At 39.2% G+C, this 16957-nt stretch overlaps 1 protein-coding gene across 2 annotated transcripts in view; it reads left to right on the top strand.

Moving 5' to 3' along the window:
• ptch1 (patched 1) overlaps positions 1 to 16957 on the top strand; it is a 69020-nt gene that overhangs the window by 1170 nt on the left and 50893 nt on the right. For both annotated transcript variants that reach the window (XR_008804125.1, XM_056237564.1), the window contains exon 2: positions 1319 to 1511. Coding sequence is in view for 1 of the 2 variants with exons in the window: in XM_056237564.1 (XP_056093539.1) it covers positions 1319 to 1511 (193 nt within the window). In the remaining variant the exon portion in view is untranslated. The remainder of the gene's footprint in view (positions 1 to 1318; positions 1512 to 16957) is intronic.

Here is a 16957-nt window from a genome sequence, read left to right on the forward strand (position 1 = left end):
TATGGCAAGCTGTTTTAACATTTATTCATTAGAACCAAGTAGTATTTTTTGTGACTAGTTATTATTATTATTATATAATTATAATTTTTATTTAGTTATATAGTTTCATTAGTAATAACTATGTCTTAGACTTGGATAATACTTCTTATTCCTAGTCACAAACCCAATAATGACAAATAACTTTTCTGTTTTTACTGGTAGCTAATTGAATATTTGCCATTTAATTCTTTGAGGATCTGTGGTTCAAATATGAACTATTATTTTAATGTGGTATGTGTACATTGTAAAACAATATATGAAATTATATGACAACATGTTTTTACACTGCGTTAACTTGTCAAAATAAGTTGAGCATTTAAACTTTTTTTATAAGTTATAAAATAACAGTAAAAAGTCAGTTTAATGTAGTTTAAGTTGAAATTACTTAAACATCCAAGTTGATTGTACTTAAATATTTAAGGCAGCAATTTTTTTTTTTTACAGTATACCAGTTTTTAGCACATATTTATACGACACCTGAATCTATGTAATTCTTTTAACATTCTAAGACTAGTTACAGCTTTTTTTATGTAACGAGTCTAATGACTGACCATTCAGAATGGCTGCTCTGTATTTTAATTATATTTTTTTACTAGTAAGATTATGAATGATTTATAGCAACTTGAATACACATGTTTTAGTGTGTGTTTTAGGAAAACTGGAATAGATGGTAGTATCTAAAGAAAATGTATTATATTCTAATGAATAATTACAAGTAAGAATGGAATATAATATACTATTCTGAAGTTGATATCTGAACATGATATAATTCAAATTTTCCGCCACAACAGAATAGTTATTGCGATAGTGACTAGTTGTAAATGAGTAAGTTGAACTACTGGTATCTAATAAATAGATAAGTCTAGTGACACTAAAAAAGATACTAGTCACTACTGGATTATTTACTGGCAATAGTAAAAAGGATGCAGCTAGTAACTAGGCCTAGTAGTAAAAAATAAGTGCTTGCTATAATGAAAAAATAGTTTTAAGGGATAGCCTACATGTTAAAATGGCTTGCCATAGGAACAGTGCTTGAAAGTGTGGATGGAGGGGGTACTTTTAAGACCTTATGATACATAACCTTAATTGTTTACATTTCAAGCAATTACTTGAAAAGAAAGGTTATTCCTGATACTACACTTAACGAAGCCCCCCTAAGTGCCAATTTATTTTATTTACTGCATTTAATCGAAAAACAATGAATAAGTATCGACGGAATTTAGTTTATCTGTTTAACAAGGTGATGCGAGTTTAATATTTGCTCTCTCTTGTCTTGTAGGGGAAGGCGACTGGGAGGAAAGCGCCGCTGTGGTTGAGAGCAAAGTTTCAAAGACTTTTGTTTAAACTTGGCTGTTACATACAAAAGAACTGCGGAAAGTTTTTAGTTGTGGGCCTTTTAATATTCGGAGCTTTTGCTGTTGGCTTAAGGGCAGCTAATCTGGAGACGGATGTGGAGAAACTCTGGGTAGAAGGTAAGAAGCTGTTTTCCTTTTACTTAAGTCTTTAATACGTTTTCCCCTCAAGTGTAATCTAAAGGCAGACCTGAAGCAGTGGGGTGGGGGGTCTGTCATGTAAGCTGAAGGAATTGTTTATTGTATTGAAGTCTGGCAGAAATCCAGATTAAACGTGATAAGAATGTTTTTCGCTTCGAATTTGCCTCGCGCGCACGAATGCAGTTTGCTTATGGAATATTATAGAGCGCGCGCGCCCGCGCCCGCCGATTGTTTCCAAGTTCGATACATCAGTGGATATTTGATTTGGAAAGCAATGTGAGTGTTTTTTTAACACGAATAGCCGCCATTTTGTGAGTGTGTGCGAGTAGTGCGTGTGTGTGTGTCTGCCTCCAGCAGTTGAATCTGATCCGTGCTGCTCACAGAGCCTGTGTGTGGTCCTGTTTTGGACAGCGTTCAACTTTCCAAAAAGATTTGTCTCAGAGTTTCAGCAGGAACCGAGCGAACTACAGGCAGAAACGTGCACTCAGACCCGACACATACTACAGCTCATATGCGGTTTGAAGAGAGTTTGAAAGAGAGTTGTTTTATTTTATGAATAAGTCAATTGTGAGATGTTGGGGCCGTAGTGTGGGTGGTGATTTTTTGAAGGGGGGGAGGGGCAAATAGGCCTTTCTGCTTTGATCTACATTCCTGCAGTTTAAAGAACCTTTGAAATGACCACAGATGATATAAGAGCTTACATTATAATTGATTTCACAGGCATTTTTATATGAAGTTATTTTAATTGGATAAATTGGCCTTCAGTGTGTTTTTGGACTGTAATTACACACCATGTTCTGTCCATGCAGGACTGATATTAAAGTCAGTGGTGTGTGGTAGATTTATGAAATGAGACTGTTGCCTCTGTGTTTAGTATTTTTTTATTCCTGTTGCATTTCCACTTGATGTCCCTTTTAACCGAACACTGTGTAAACATGAAACACTGTTTACATTGCACTATAAACAAACTGCTAGTATAATAATGTGTATTTATATGAACAATCTTTGCATTTTTAAGCATTTTTTGTTTTTATTTAGTTGTAGATAATTGTTTTAATTCATTTCAAGTTGAAATTTGTGATGTCTGAGTGGGTGAGCTGTTTATCCTGTAATTAGTTACACCATTTTGACCAGTTGACCTGTTCCTATCATGATAGGTGGCCATTGTCACGATAATTGACCAAACATAGTAAGATAGGCTATGTCCTGTGACTTTTTGCCAGTATTTTACAGTTAGCCCTCGTAAAACAATATTACTTAATAGAAAACGGGTGATTTTTACACTAATTGATCTCATATTTAGTATAATATGACTGTTATATTGTTTTTATACTGTAAATTACTTTTTTATCAATTTTTTTTTGAGGAGGCACTGCCTCACTTGGAGTTGCAAAACTGGTAAGTCTGTTTGCCACTTCATGGCTTTAAATTATAACTAAATATAGCAAATAAAATTATCCACGACTAATATAGTGGCCAAAAGTGATGTATGTTCTAGGGAAATTTACATATTCAGACTTGTATTCAAATATTATTAAAATCAATTTTATATAATATAATTTATATAAAATAAAGATACCAAAATTGTATGGATATAGTTTTTGTCCACAATGTCTACAAAGAATTTATTATTTAACACATGCAAAAACAAAAGAGAACCAACGAATTACAAAATATTAATGACTCCCTATGTTGTTAATGTATGATTTTTCCTGCGAACCTTTTGTTTTTCTATGCATTTTTTTGCATTGGAAAATAAAACTTTAGCTTGCCTTTTTTTGCCAAATAATTTTGTTGTAACATTTGTAAATACCCTGACTAAGTTGAGTGTTTTGTTCTTCCCTCATATTTAAAATATTTTTAAAAATATATTTTTTAAATATATTTTGATGGTTTAGTTTGAACTTTTCATTAAACACACACACACACACACTATTATATATACTACTCCGTATTTATATACTATGTCAATTTTTTTGAGAAACTAGAGAAGGTAATAATTTAATTGGCTTTATTTAATAAATTTGGCCTATTTTCTTTTGCTTTACTAATTTGTCCTTTAGCAGACAGACACTTTTTTTTTCTTTCATCCAGTGCACCTTACACTATAGTTCCACTTCCCTTGGAGCAGCTTAAGTGATTGCTTAAGGCTTCCATAATGGAGCGGGTGCAGTAGCAACCTAGATCCTAAAACCTCAGTCTACCCCTCAGTTAGAGAAAAATGTTTGCGGTAATGCTAAATATTTTAAGTACTTAAGCTGAGTGTCAATCATTTTTAGTAATTATTCTCAACATTAAAGTCATTTTTCTTAAATCGAATGTGAACCTCATCACAAACACCTTACCCAGAGCTTTATCCTCTCTCTCTTCAGGGCTTTATTTTTGTTGCTCACTTCCACATTTCCTTTCCAAAAAGTGCAGGAGGTTTGCAGATGAAGTATGACAGTCGGTTGCTGGACACACACTCACTCACACCTCAGTTGTTCCCATGTCGAAGCACATGACAGCTTCCAGATGCAGTAACATCGAGACCTGTTTGTTTAGATTAAACTCCACAGCTGAGGGATAGATTAGTTCTGGTTGGCCAGGTTCTGCGCTGGGAGATGTCGGCCCAGCGTCCATTAAGATGCATGTTTATGTTTCGTTTGGAACAGTCTTTTGCTAGCGACCTCCAAATGACCCTTCGTTGAAGCTGTGTCTCTCTTACTCTCCCTGAAGTTCAGCTTGAATGGGATTCAGTGTGATCTCATGTTGGCTTTCATCACTTGCCATTGAGGGCTGTTACGCTCCAACCATTATAATTTGTTTGGTTGCTCTACAGATTTTCAGCGTTACATGATTGATGTAGATAATGTTGCCATAGCTTTTCGATTCACCAGCAGATCTCACTGATCTGATATGAATGTAGCTTTGATGTTTTGGACTCTAATTTTTGAAGTTGTGGAGACTTGTGGACCTCTAGAAGACTTCTTCAGGTCCGATTTTGTGCAGAAAGAGAAAAAAAATATTTTGGTCTGTGTGTATATAAACTCAAAATAATGGATTTTTTAAGCAAATTTGCTGTTATTGTATAGCTTAAAAAACCCCCAAATGTTTTAAAATTAATAAAACAATTAAAAAAAGACTTGCAGATCAAATGAGTTGCCATCTTTTTTGCTTTTCAAGATCATAGGCTCCAAGTTTTTTTTTTTTTTTAAGAAAATACCAGCACCGCCTGAATTTAATTAAAACAGTTTCACGTAAACATTCGCCTTCCTGTACGCCTTCCCCTCCTGGCCGCTTTTGAGGAGGACCGCTCTCGCAGTGAAATCATTGAAATATCAGGGTTCGGGTTGTCCCATTCTCTCGTGCAGGGGGTAGGAGGAGTAGCATGAGGCTCAGGGCCACAAGGCTGTGTCCCTCAGGACCTGAGGTCATCGAGTGGAGACTCCGCTATTTAAAAGCTCATCTGATCCTGGCTACATGACCCGGGTGCAGAGTGAGGGGTTCCAGCTAACGCCAACCATGATGAGAGAAGGTTTACTATAGTAGCCCTCCTGTGAAAGAAGAGCTTGATCGATTTAAAGGCATTTAATGATTAATTTAACCAGCAAGATGTTTTTATACACCCAGCAGGGGGCAGTGTAAATTTATTAGATCAGTGATCAATGTGCAGTAAATCTGGGTATAATGGAAGACACGTAAGTAACTTGGGTTTATTTCATTCTCGCTTGATGTAGTTGTTGGTCTCTTGTCCTTTTTGTGGAAATTTGAGTTTTATGTTAACCTTTTTAAGTTTTTCAGTGTTTTATGAGTAGAGCCATTTTATTATGCTCTTTTCAGACGTTTACTCCTGCCGGGGTTTTTTTTGGACATAAAGTGTAGGCTGACAATGCCTTTACATTCAACAGGTGTGGACATATTGACAAATCTCTTTTGGTTTTCCAGTGAAAACATGAGGACGATTAAGAGTTAGCAGTGTGTAGGAGTATATAACCTGCAGTTCATGTTAGGAAGAAGTTCACTTCTACTATGAAGGAAGCTGAAGAATGTGACCTTCCCGCATTGTGGTGAAGAGATCAGGATCTAGTCGAACTCTCCCTGTTTAGATGTGCTCAGGAGGGCTTGGACACACGTGGCTGAACTGTAAGGGATGTATGCGGAGCACTAAGGGTGGGCGATATGGCCAAAATCTTTTATCACAATATGAGTCATTTTATTTCACGATAACGATACGATATATATCACAATATAGTCATTTTGCTTTAAATAAGGTTTGATCATTGAAATTTCATAATTCTTATCATCATTTTCAATATATCACAAAAAAAGTTAAAAAAAAAAGCTTACTGAAGACAAGTTAACCATGATAAAGAAAGAACAAAGAAACTAATTACAAGCATATAGGAAAACAAACGCAATAGAACAAAGACACAAATGAAATAGACCTACCTGGAAAACTTCAAGGACTAGATTAGAAATAAGAAATACTACATAAAATGTATAATCACATTAAAAAACAATACGTAGTCTTTATTGTTTAAATTAAATATGCATTTCTTATTACAGTTACAAAAGTGATTGAGTCGAGGTGCAGTGAGAGATTTTCTCTCTTTTGTTGTTTGATTAGCATTAATGACATCAGGTAAATTTGGATGCTGTCACTTTAAGACCGACTGCACAGATCCATTATACCCATCCGTTATCTTTATCAACCGTAGACTTCTCAACTAATTACGTTCACTTAATTACATAAATTACATAAATACAAAAAAGACATAAATTACTGTTTACTGGCAAAAACATGGTCACTTTGACATACAACCGTTCAAGCCCGATTAGGCGGCAAAAAGCATTTAGTTCAGTTCTCACTTTATTAATGTGCGCTTGTCTCTCAGACAGCGCTGAGAAACAGTCTCTCAGAGAGCGCGTGCATAGAGATAGAGACGATAGTCCAAAATCTCTTACCGGTTGACAAATTTCTACCGGTTAATCATGTCTACCATGCAGTATATAGCCCACCACTACTCTGAACCCACCTCGAGTGAAACCAACGCATGCAAAATCTGAGGTACATTTTTTTTTTAAATACCGCTCCAGATATACACTTTTTGAAATAATATATTTATTTTTAAATGTATCATTAACATAACAGTAATTTAAACGTAGCCTTTGTGAAAATATAAAGCAAAACATTAGGGATGCACGATGATATCGGGACAACATCGGTATCGGCCGATAAAAGCTTAAAATGACCATCATCGGCATCGGCCGATATGAATATTTCTGCCGATGAGCCTTGCCGATAGGGTGGCGTGTTTCCTATGCGCACGTGACGCGAACGAAGCATGAGCGCCAGCAACTTAAACTTCCAACTAGGGGTGTGCGTCTCACGGTTTTTGATCGTGGACGATTAAAATGTCTCCACGATCTGCTTTTGAAGAAAAATCATAGTATCGTGCATTCTATCAGTTCAATTCTGGCGCCTTCATCTCAACATACTGTACAACGCGACGTACATTCACATCACATGTAAACGCAAAGGTAGAGTTACACTCACGGTCACGGGACACCGCAATTCACAAAAGTTCATTATTTGCATGTGCGTCAAAGTCTTGCTAGTTAAACATGTCATTCACGTGCTGATGCGCTGTTCTAACATCCGCTTTTCTGAGCGCGTTACACCCGACGCTCACAGGAACTAAAAGCCGGTCACAGAGTCTGCATACTGGACTAATCTTTCGAGTCTTATTGCGCTGATACTGTCAAATACACACAAGGTTTACATAAACAAAGTTGGTTATGTCTAAAGTGAAAGCAAACAGAGAAAATCTGCTTGTCAAATGCGTGTATATTAGACGCGTCGCGTGCAGTTCTTAAAGAGACAGTATAATATGCTGCCGCTTGTCCTTAAAGAGATTCTGCACCCAGAAATAAAAATTCTGTCATCATTTGCTCACTCTAATGTTGTTCCAAACCTGTATTCATTTCTTTCTTGTGCTTAAATATACTATGGAAGTCACTGAAGTACAGCAACTGTTTGGTTAGCCACATTCTTCCAAATAACTTTTATAATTTCAACAGAAGAAAGAAACTTGAGAGAGTAAATGATGACAATTTAAATGTTGGGGAGAACTATCTCGTTAATGTTAATAAAACAACAAAACACAAAGAGGAAATCACTCACTGCTCTTGACTGAGAACTTTAATAGAAGCTTTAATAAGCTTTTTTTGCACTTAAAAAAAATACACAAATATATCGGTATCGGCATCGGGCAAAATTAGTCTGAAAATATCGGCATATCGAATATCGGCCAAAATCCTATATCGTGCATCCCTACAAAACATGAAATATGCAAAAAAAAAAAATGTAAACAACTAGGCTAGTATTTCCAAGTCGACTATCAGCAGTATCGTTTAATCAATTAGTCGTATAGTCTTGCGTATCCCTAGTGGATACTGTGAGATTCTGGTTCATAGAAATGGCTTCTTTCTCAAATGTAACAGGAGATTTTTGCCTGTTTTCTCCACCAGGTGAAAGTTGTATGTCTGATTCCTTAGAAAAGAAAAGCTGCATTGTATTTTAAACAATTCACACAGTTTGAGGAGCCTATTCATGTCAGTAGCACATACAGTGGAGGACAACTTGCATGACAAAGCAGTTTACAATGTAGCAAATTCCTCTGATTATCGTATTTTGGCGCTTGACTGTCCCTAGATTTGCCCCTTTCTCAATTGTAACTATGGGAATTTTGCCTGTTTTCTCCACCAAGTGAAAGCTGATAATTAAAAGTGCACCTCTTCTAAACTTTCCACTCAATTTGAGGTGACATTCATGTCTGTAGCACAAATAGCGTGAAGTTTAAAACTTTGTTTAATACTTTGCAGTTCCTTAACATACGTTTGATTTTCGTATTTTACACTGTCTATAAATCATGATTTCTTCAGCGGCGCCTCAGCAGTTTTAAAACTGACGCAAGTGTGTGGAAGACAGATACGAATGGAGCAACTCTGATCCACAACCAGCATCCTGACAGCTCTCCAATTCCTGTGTTTATATTCTGCATACCTCCACTCCGTGTTATTCAAAAAACAGAGACACCAAAATGATGGAAAAGACTCATGCTTTCTCTCTTTCTCTCTCTCTCTCTCTCTCTCTCTCTCTCTCTCTCTCTCTCTCTCTCTCTCTCTCTCTCTCTCTCTCTCTCTCTCTCTCTCTCTCTCTCTCTCTCTCTCTCTCTCTCTCTCTCTCTCTCTCTTGCTCTCTCCTACTCCCCTTCCCCTCTCTTTTCTTCCGAAAGCTTTCACTGCACTTCAGTCCCCCCCAAGGTCTCCGCTCCTCACACTGACACCCCCCTCCTCCCCCTTCACTTGGGAGTCCATCCCTGGGATGCCAGATGTATTACAGAGTGAAGCGCAGCAATGTAAACACTGAGTCCTGCCATGGATGCCGGGTGGTCTGGCCCTCCCCCTCTTCACCCTCCCTCTCTCTGTGGCTGAGGGGCGGAGGAGTTCAGCGAAAGAGGGGGAGGGGAGTGTAGTAGCTGAAGTGTTATTTGTGTTTTGGTTAGAACGGCCTTTTTTCTCCAATCTGCTGCTTCGGTTAAAGCTTGTATGGGCCAAGGTACTATGACATCAGCCTACATCTAGACCAGTTTCCTTCTTGTTTTTTGGGAACAGTTTAGTAAACTTGTTGTGAAAATTTAAACTTTCCTTAAAACATGCCTTTAAAGCCTAGTTAACCTGCAAGAAGTGTTCGATATTTTGCTTTATCGGCAACGAAGGAAAGGAAATTGATCTTTGTAGAGGGTTTTTAGGCTGATGAAATTGTTTTGAATGTGAATGTAAAACCACAGTAGAAGTGCATCTGTTGCAGCTTTTTGCATATTATTGATTTGAGTTGACTTATTATTAGGGTTGGGAATCAGAAGACATTTTCCGGTTCCGATTCCGGTTCCGCCGGTTTCGGTTCCGGTTCCTATTCAATAAAAATTATTTAAAACAACTAAAAACTAGTAGTAAGGGAAAAATGCACAATCCTTTTTTGTGTTTATTTCTTATACTTGTTAAATGAGTTTAACAGACTTGTAATGTCAAAAAATTCAACATATTATTTAGCAATTAATGCAAAAATAATACATTTTTCTAATGGAAAATAAACATTTCTGCATTCTCTAGGAGAATTTGGGACCTCTCCTAGCTTATTGTATCTCCAGCAGTGGAGAATACCCTCTCAGAAAGGGTAGAATATGCTTGATCCAGACAGGCGAAACAGAATATTTTTTAAATTTGTTTGAATGATTGATTCATAAAGACTTCACTTATTTCATTACTGGAGGAATCGGCGCTCTAGCGTTTAATAAACAGAACTGCATGTGTCTTGCGGAAGAACATTGTAGCCGGAGCTACTTCTCTCTGTATGTGTCTATGACGAGTCTCGCAGGTACTGGGACCTGACCGGTGTAAAGTAGTCCGAATATAAACACTTATTACAGGCTTACCGTAGTAATTCAGGATAAGACGAAAACACGGTTTGAAAAAAGGCATTCATGATGTACTCGCTCATTATATAAATGTTGTAAATTCTGAACACAAAAAAGTTACGTACTGCAGCTTTAACAGTCATCTTTATGAATGTTTTGAAGCATCAGATGTAATCGATATGCTCGTTATTTGAAGTGACTTTCAAAAGGTGATTTACTCTATTTTGGTTGCTACCGTAGACATCAGTGTTTATACTCGAACTATAAACTTTTATCTTAGTACTTTGTGATCATTTGAATATTTGTAACACAGAAATATATTGATATTGTGTGGTTGAAAAGACTGTGAAAGTAAAGCTGTTTCATATATATTGACAACCAGGGATGGAAATTAACTTTTTTGTCCACCGGCCACTGTGGCTGGTAGATTTCAAAATCTACCAGCCACTCAATGTTTTTACCAGCCACTTTCTTGTTTTTAACCGACAATGTGTAACTGCATGTGAAAATTAATACTACAAGAATACTTAAGCAGTTCATTTAATCTCAAGTCTCAATGAAATACTGACATTTTCTTTCTCTCACCCTCGGCCTCATCCACCTAATCTGTCATTTATTTTTGTTTTGATGATAAATTGAGCCAGCCTCCAAAAGTAATTAACCTGTCCTGTGATTTTTTTTCTCTCACACAACATTCTCCAGACACGGATTTATGAGCTATAGTATGTTGGTTGCCTTTACATTAGAATAATATTTAATATAATCTAGATATGAAATGGAATAAATAGCATTCAATACAAAATGAATATGTCTCATATATTGAAATCAAGTTTTATGTGATAAAATATTTGCTTTGTTGTGCATTAGAACCACATCAGGCATTTAGTACAAAATAATTTATTGAAGCATCCAGATACTTCACCACGTGACAGCAGCTAGGCTCCTGATTGGTTAACGCGGCGCGAATTGACGCTAAAGTTCAGATTTTTCAACTCGGGCGGCAGACGCGAATTCGCGTCAAACGCGTGAATGCACAAAAGCACTCAATAAAATCATGCGCGCGGAACGCGTCAGACGCTCAAACTTGCCGCGCGAATGAGGCGTATTCGCATCTACCACGGCGCGCTCTACACCTCATTCGCGCCGCAGGAATTTTTTACACGCGTAACGCGTCTTTGCATTGAAATCACTCGCGCCAGACGCTCTATTCTCGTCTGGTGTGAATGCACCATGAGGTTTTCTCTGCAGACCTCTACGCCTGCGATGTAACGCCACATTTTGTTTGAAGGTGTGCCTCCTCTAAAAGTGTCCGCCGTCCGGGTGAAACAGTATGCTATTTTTATTTACCCGCCACGGTGGCCGGTAGGTGAAGCGAGTTTACCCGCCACAACACAAAATCACCCGCATTTGGCTGGTGGCGGGTGCTAATTTCCATCCCTGTTGACAACTGCACTTTCTGGGTCAGCGACAGCGCAAACAGATTTGAATGTTCCGGTGTGAAGTTTGTCATTTAGGAATAAGATCGCATGGGTTTTTGAATCGAGATCTTTTAAAGATTAATCGTGCAGCTCTACTGTCTTTATACTCTCTCTCTGCGTTGATATCTGACGCAAAACGTATACGAGTAGCGCAAGGGCTTATCAGTGCATTCATTACTATTTTAATATTCATGAGAATATTCATATTCTATTAAAGGATAAGCTTCCAGCACTTCACCCACACATCGCACCAGAACTGTTTTCGGAAACGAAACTCAGGAATTTCGCACGGTTCCGGTATTTTTCAAAAACACTAACTGTTCTGTATAAGAACCAATTCTCAGTTCCCAACCCTACTTATTATATTATTATATACTAACTTAGATTATTGGTTGTCATATCAAATTTTTTGACTGCAGACACCTGTAATCAGCCAATCAGACACCAGTATTCCAGAGAGTCATGTAATAATAAGCGATTATTTATTTTAAAACCCTGACTAACTGGAAATGTCCCAGTGATATCTTATTTTGCTGGAGCTCACCGAATGAGTGGGTAGGTGTGCACACTGATCCCCACCTCAAGTGTGCACAAACTCACACACACACACACACACACTTTTCCTAATGCTTTTTGTTGCAGTGCGATCCAGTTCATTTGAATAGTTTTTTCTTAAGGCAAGGGAACTTGAATGAAGCCAGCAACGTGGAAAAATCTACCCATTCAGGCCCCTCTGAATGTACATCTCTGGATTGCAGTAAGCTGTATTTGTAGGCAGCGGACTGCTAAATACATCCATTTTTCGCGGAGCAGATCTGGACAGGTGATTAGCATAATTAGAGGAGAGCTGGCCATACATATGGTAATGCAGTGTGGAGTAAATGGCAGCTGCGGTGTAAAATTTGTGTCAGGGGTCGAACAGGCTGCTTGGGGGCATTGTGCTACAGCTGCGGGTCAGGGACTCTCTCTCTCCCTCACTTTTTCTTTTTCTCTCACTTTCACTTTCCCTCTTTCCCACCCTTCGTATCTCCTTTGCGAAAGGTGGATAAGTGCATGGTGAAGGTCAATGTATGGAGCCACTGCAGGACTTTGCTCTATTTGTGGATATGCTACCTAATTTTATCGCTATTAAAACTGACGTCTAGAAATGGCAGTATTATTTTTCTTCAACCCAAACAAAATGTAGGCTAATAAATGCTTTGAAGGCAGCTTTCTGGTTTAGATGTGAGCTTAGCAGTCAGCGGCATGTCCAAACTGGTGCGTCGTTGATGAGGCCGTTTGTGGTGCGCTACAGTTTGTGCCTGGATTTGTGCACATTGTGCGAGGGAGAGAGTTCATGCCGCTATGACCCTGTGCAGAAACTTCCGTGCGACCACAGGGGGTCTCTCTGAGTTGGAGTCTAATCCAGCTAATCCCGCCCGCAACACAGTCATAAAAAGTTCCTCCCTGTGCCGGCATTGCCACACACAGGACACCCCCCCCCTCCCCCCCCATCTAAAAAAGCTGCCATAAGCCACTCCATCCCATCATGCAGCGACCCCAGCAACCGTTCTTCCCGGCCCTCCAGCCGAGTGATTGGCGTAGTCGGCGGGATAAAGTGGTGGGCGGTAGGGGAGCTTGCAGTAGTGTGGAGTTATGTCATGATCTTCAAGGGGTTGGTTGGGTGCAGTGGTTTTGGCTGTGGTGGAGGGGGGGTGTCGGAGGGATGTTTCTTTTGTACCAAACCCCTCACACCCCTCTGAAACAGGCCACTCAAAAGCCACTCTGCAGCTGAATGGCGAGAATAGTAATGCGCTTGAAAACTGGGAGAGTCCTTGCAATTGCAGCTCCCCCTATTTGTGAAAGGGAGGTTCAAGGGTTAATGTTATGCAACAAACTGAATGGGCCCAGTGGAGGCACCAACACACACTGACATGCACACCATATTCACTGGCTGCCCTGCTGCACCCCTTGCATACCTGTGGGTTAGACAATATGGATGGTTTTGGTTTTAAATACAAAGTCCTCTGCTGTCTAAAGTACCTACATATTAGTTAGTGAAAGTGATTATCTGATTTGTTTATAGGTGTCTCAGCTGCTGCGCATTTTAGCGTTTTTAATACCTGGTTAAATCTAGGGCTGAAACGATTCATCGAGTTACTCGATTACAAAAATTCCTCGAGGCAAAAACTCTGCCTCGAAGCCTCGTTAAATTCCTATGACGTGCAGGGATCTATACTATAGGGCATGATACATTTTTAATTTAGTTGACGCGATGGCGGAGATTAAAGATGTCCATAAACGGCAGAGAATGTCTAAAGTTTGGGATCATTACATACTTAAAAAGGAAGAGAACAAGGTGCAATGTGTCTACTGCAAAGTAGACCTGGCATACCACAACAGTATGACTTCAATGATTCAGCATCTGAACCGAAAACATCCACTCCATGCTGTTTCACCAAGCGTTGCTGAAACAAGGTAAACTAATGGTGTTCACACCGAACGCGGATAGAGCGTCAAATACGCGTTTATCGCGTCTAGTTAGACGCTTGAACATTCGCTCGAGTTCAAAATTTTCAACCTGCGCGGAAGACGTTCGCGGCAAACGCGTAGCCCAATTCGCGTCAAGCCTTGTTTATACTCGACGCGTCCGCACGAGCGCGAGTCTCCGCGGATTGCGCGCGCACCTCTCCAAACTGACGAGGCGTTTATACTTGACGCGCTCGCCGTTGTGCTATTCTGTGAAACGACAGGGGGCGACTCGGAGTAATTCTCTTCTAAACCACCAGGAATCAGCAGTGAAGAAGTAGTTTGCCGTTTATTAATTGCTGATTCATATAAAAAGAGTAATAAATGCAGTAGGTTTATTGTACTTTCACTAGGGATGCACGATATAGGATTTTGGCCGATATTCGATATGCCGATATTTTCAAACTAATTTTGCCCGATGCCGATACCGATATATTTGTATTTTTTTTTAAGTGCAAAAAAAGCTTATTAAAGCTTCTATTAATGTTCTCAGTCAAGAGCAGTGAGTGATTTCCTCTGTGTTTTGTTGTTTTATTAACATTAACGGGATAGTTCTCCCAAAAATTTAAATTGTCATCATTTACTCTCTCAAGTTTCTTTCTTCTGTTGAAATTATAAAAGTTATTTGGAAGAATGTGGCTAACCAAACAGTTGCTGTACTTCAGTGACTTCCATAGTATAGGCTATTTAAGCACAAGAAAGAAATGAATCCAGGTTTGAAACAACATTAGATAGACAGAATTTTTATTTCTGGGTGCAGTATCTCTTTAAAGACAAGCGGCAGAATATTATTACTGTCTCTTTAAGAACTGCACGCGAGTAACGCGACGCGTCTAATATACACGCATTTGACAAGCAGATTTTCTCTGTTTGCTTTCACTTTAGACGTAACCAACTTTGTTTATGTAAACCTTGTGTGTATTTGACAGTATCAGCGCAATAAGACTTGAAAGATTAGTCCAGTATGCAGACTCTGTGACAGGCTTTAGTTCCTGTGAGCGTCGGGTGTAACGCGCTCAGAAAAGCGGATGTTAGAACAGCGCATCAGCACGTGAATGACATGTTTACCTAGCAAGACTTTGACGCACATGCAAACAATGAACTTTTGTGAATTGCAGTGTCCCGTGAGTGTAACTCTACCTCTGCGTTTACATGTGATGTGAATGTACGTCGCGTTGTACAGTATGTTGAGATGAAGGCGCCAGAATTGAACTGATAGAATGCACGATACTATGATTTTTCTTCAAAAGCAGATCGTGGAGACATTTTAATCGTCCACGATCAAAAACCGCGTGAGACGCACACCCCTAGTTGGAAGTTTAAGTTGCTGGCGCTCATGCTTCGTTCGCGTCACGTGCGCATAGGAAACACGCCACCCTATCGGCAAGACTCATCGGCAGAAATATTCATATCGGCCGATGCCGATGATGGTCATTTTAAGCTTTTATCGGCCGATACCGATGTTGTCCCGATATCATCGTGCATCCCTAACTTTCACTGCATGTAAACTAAACAACTGAAGCCTTATTGAAGACTGTTTAAACCTTAATTTCATCAGCAGGGCTTACTTCTATTGTAGGCTTATTTTGTAAATGTAAGCAGTTACTTTAGACAAGTGCAAACTGGGTGCTTAATGCAAATGTTTTCCTATTCACAAAATGAGAGGCTTTTATGGTCGCCCATCAATGCAAATGTCTCTGTATATAGAAGGATCATAAACATGTTGATACAGACGTACCAGTTCGGCCAGATTCGGCTCGAAGTCGTTCATCTTCGGATGCGGCGCCGCGCGCGATGTTACAAAAAGTGCCGTGCACACCGCCAGGCGAAATGGGGTCTTGCGCACCCAACCCGCACGACCGCCCACACCGCAATGACGTCATTTTTGCAGCGCGCACCTTCGCGCTCTTGCGGATGCGTCGAGTATAAACAAGGCTTCAGTCGCAACGCCCGGCGTGAATGATGCGTCTATTCGCGTCTTTGCATTGACTTTGTATGTAATCTACTCGCGCAAATAATTAAATTTGCGTTCGGTGTGAACACACCATAAGCCTATGATACATTGATGTTCGCTGATTTTAATCCCATACTGTATTTGTAGCGATGTCGTGATGCGGTTTGACTAGATATGATGTTTAGCTTTGATGTTTTTAAGTAGTAAACGTATTCACGTTCAATTGCAAGAGAGTATAGCCTAAAAAAAGAACCCCTTCACACACACACACACACGCACGCACGCATGCACCCTCGTCTCTCTCACGCGCCAGTCAGATCAATTGCGGCAATGCATCACATATGCTTAAACTTTTATGTAGCCACGCAACAATAATTTCAGCATGCATTCACTGTATACACCGCGACGTGATGGAGGAACACATATTGTTTTGCAGTCTTTGCGAGACCTTGTTTGTATGTCACGTCTTCCAAATAGTTACAGACAACAACAAAAAATGAAATTCCCCAGCCTGCTTCTCCAAATCCACTCGTACTTTTGGGGAAGACATTTTAATCGGCTACCAAAGTAATTGAGCATAGAACATTGTTGGCACTTATACTAAATGGGTAAAAATTGCAATAAATAGGCTTAGTTTTGGAGCCAAATGTTGGAGTTGGAATAAATACCAGTTGTTGTTGTTTTTTTTTTTTGATAAATAAAAGCCAAATGCTTGATCATTTTACAGCCACATCATTTTCGTTATGCATTATTTGTTTTGGTTGTTTAAAAACACAAAAAATGTTTTATCCGATTACTCGATTAATCGATTGATTAAGTGCTAGATTAATCGATTACAAAAAGAATCGATAGCTGCAGCCCTAGTTAAATCATAGCGTTCATGCCATGTTGTAATTACTGTGATTGCGAGATGGCAACATGTTACGTTCCCGGAGCTGTTCATGTCCTCAGACTCGGATTTATGCATTTCTGTGGCAACACTTTCAACGGCGAAATGAATCTGCAGCAGTCAGGTGGTACAAG

This window comes from Rhinichthys klamathensis, unplaced genomic scaffold (genome assembly GCF_029890125.1).
Source record: "Rhinichthys klamathensis goyatoka isolate OS25496 unplaced genomic scaffold, OSU_Roscu_1.1 h1tg000487l_1, whole genome shotgun sequence".
Taxonomy (NCBI): domain Eukaryota; kingdom Metazoa; phylum Chordata; class Actinopteri; order Cypriniformes; family Leuciscidae; genus Rhinichthys; species Rhinichthys klamathensis.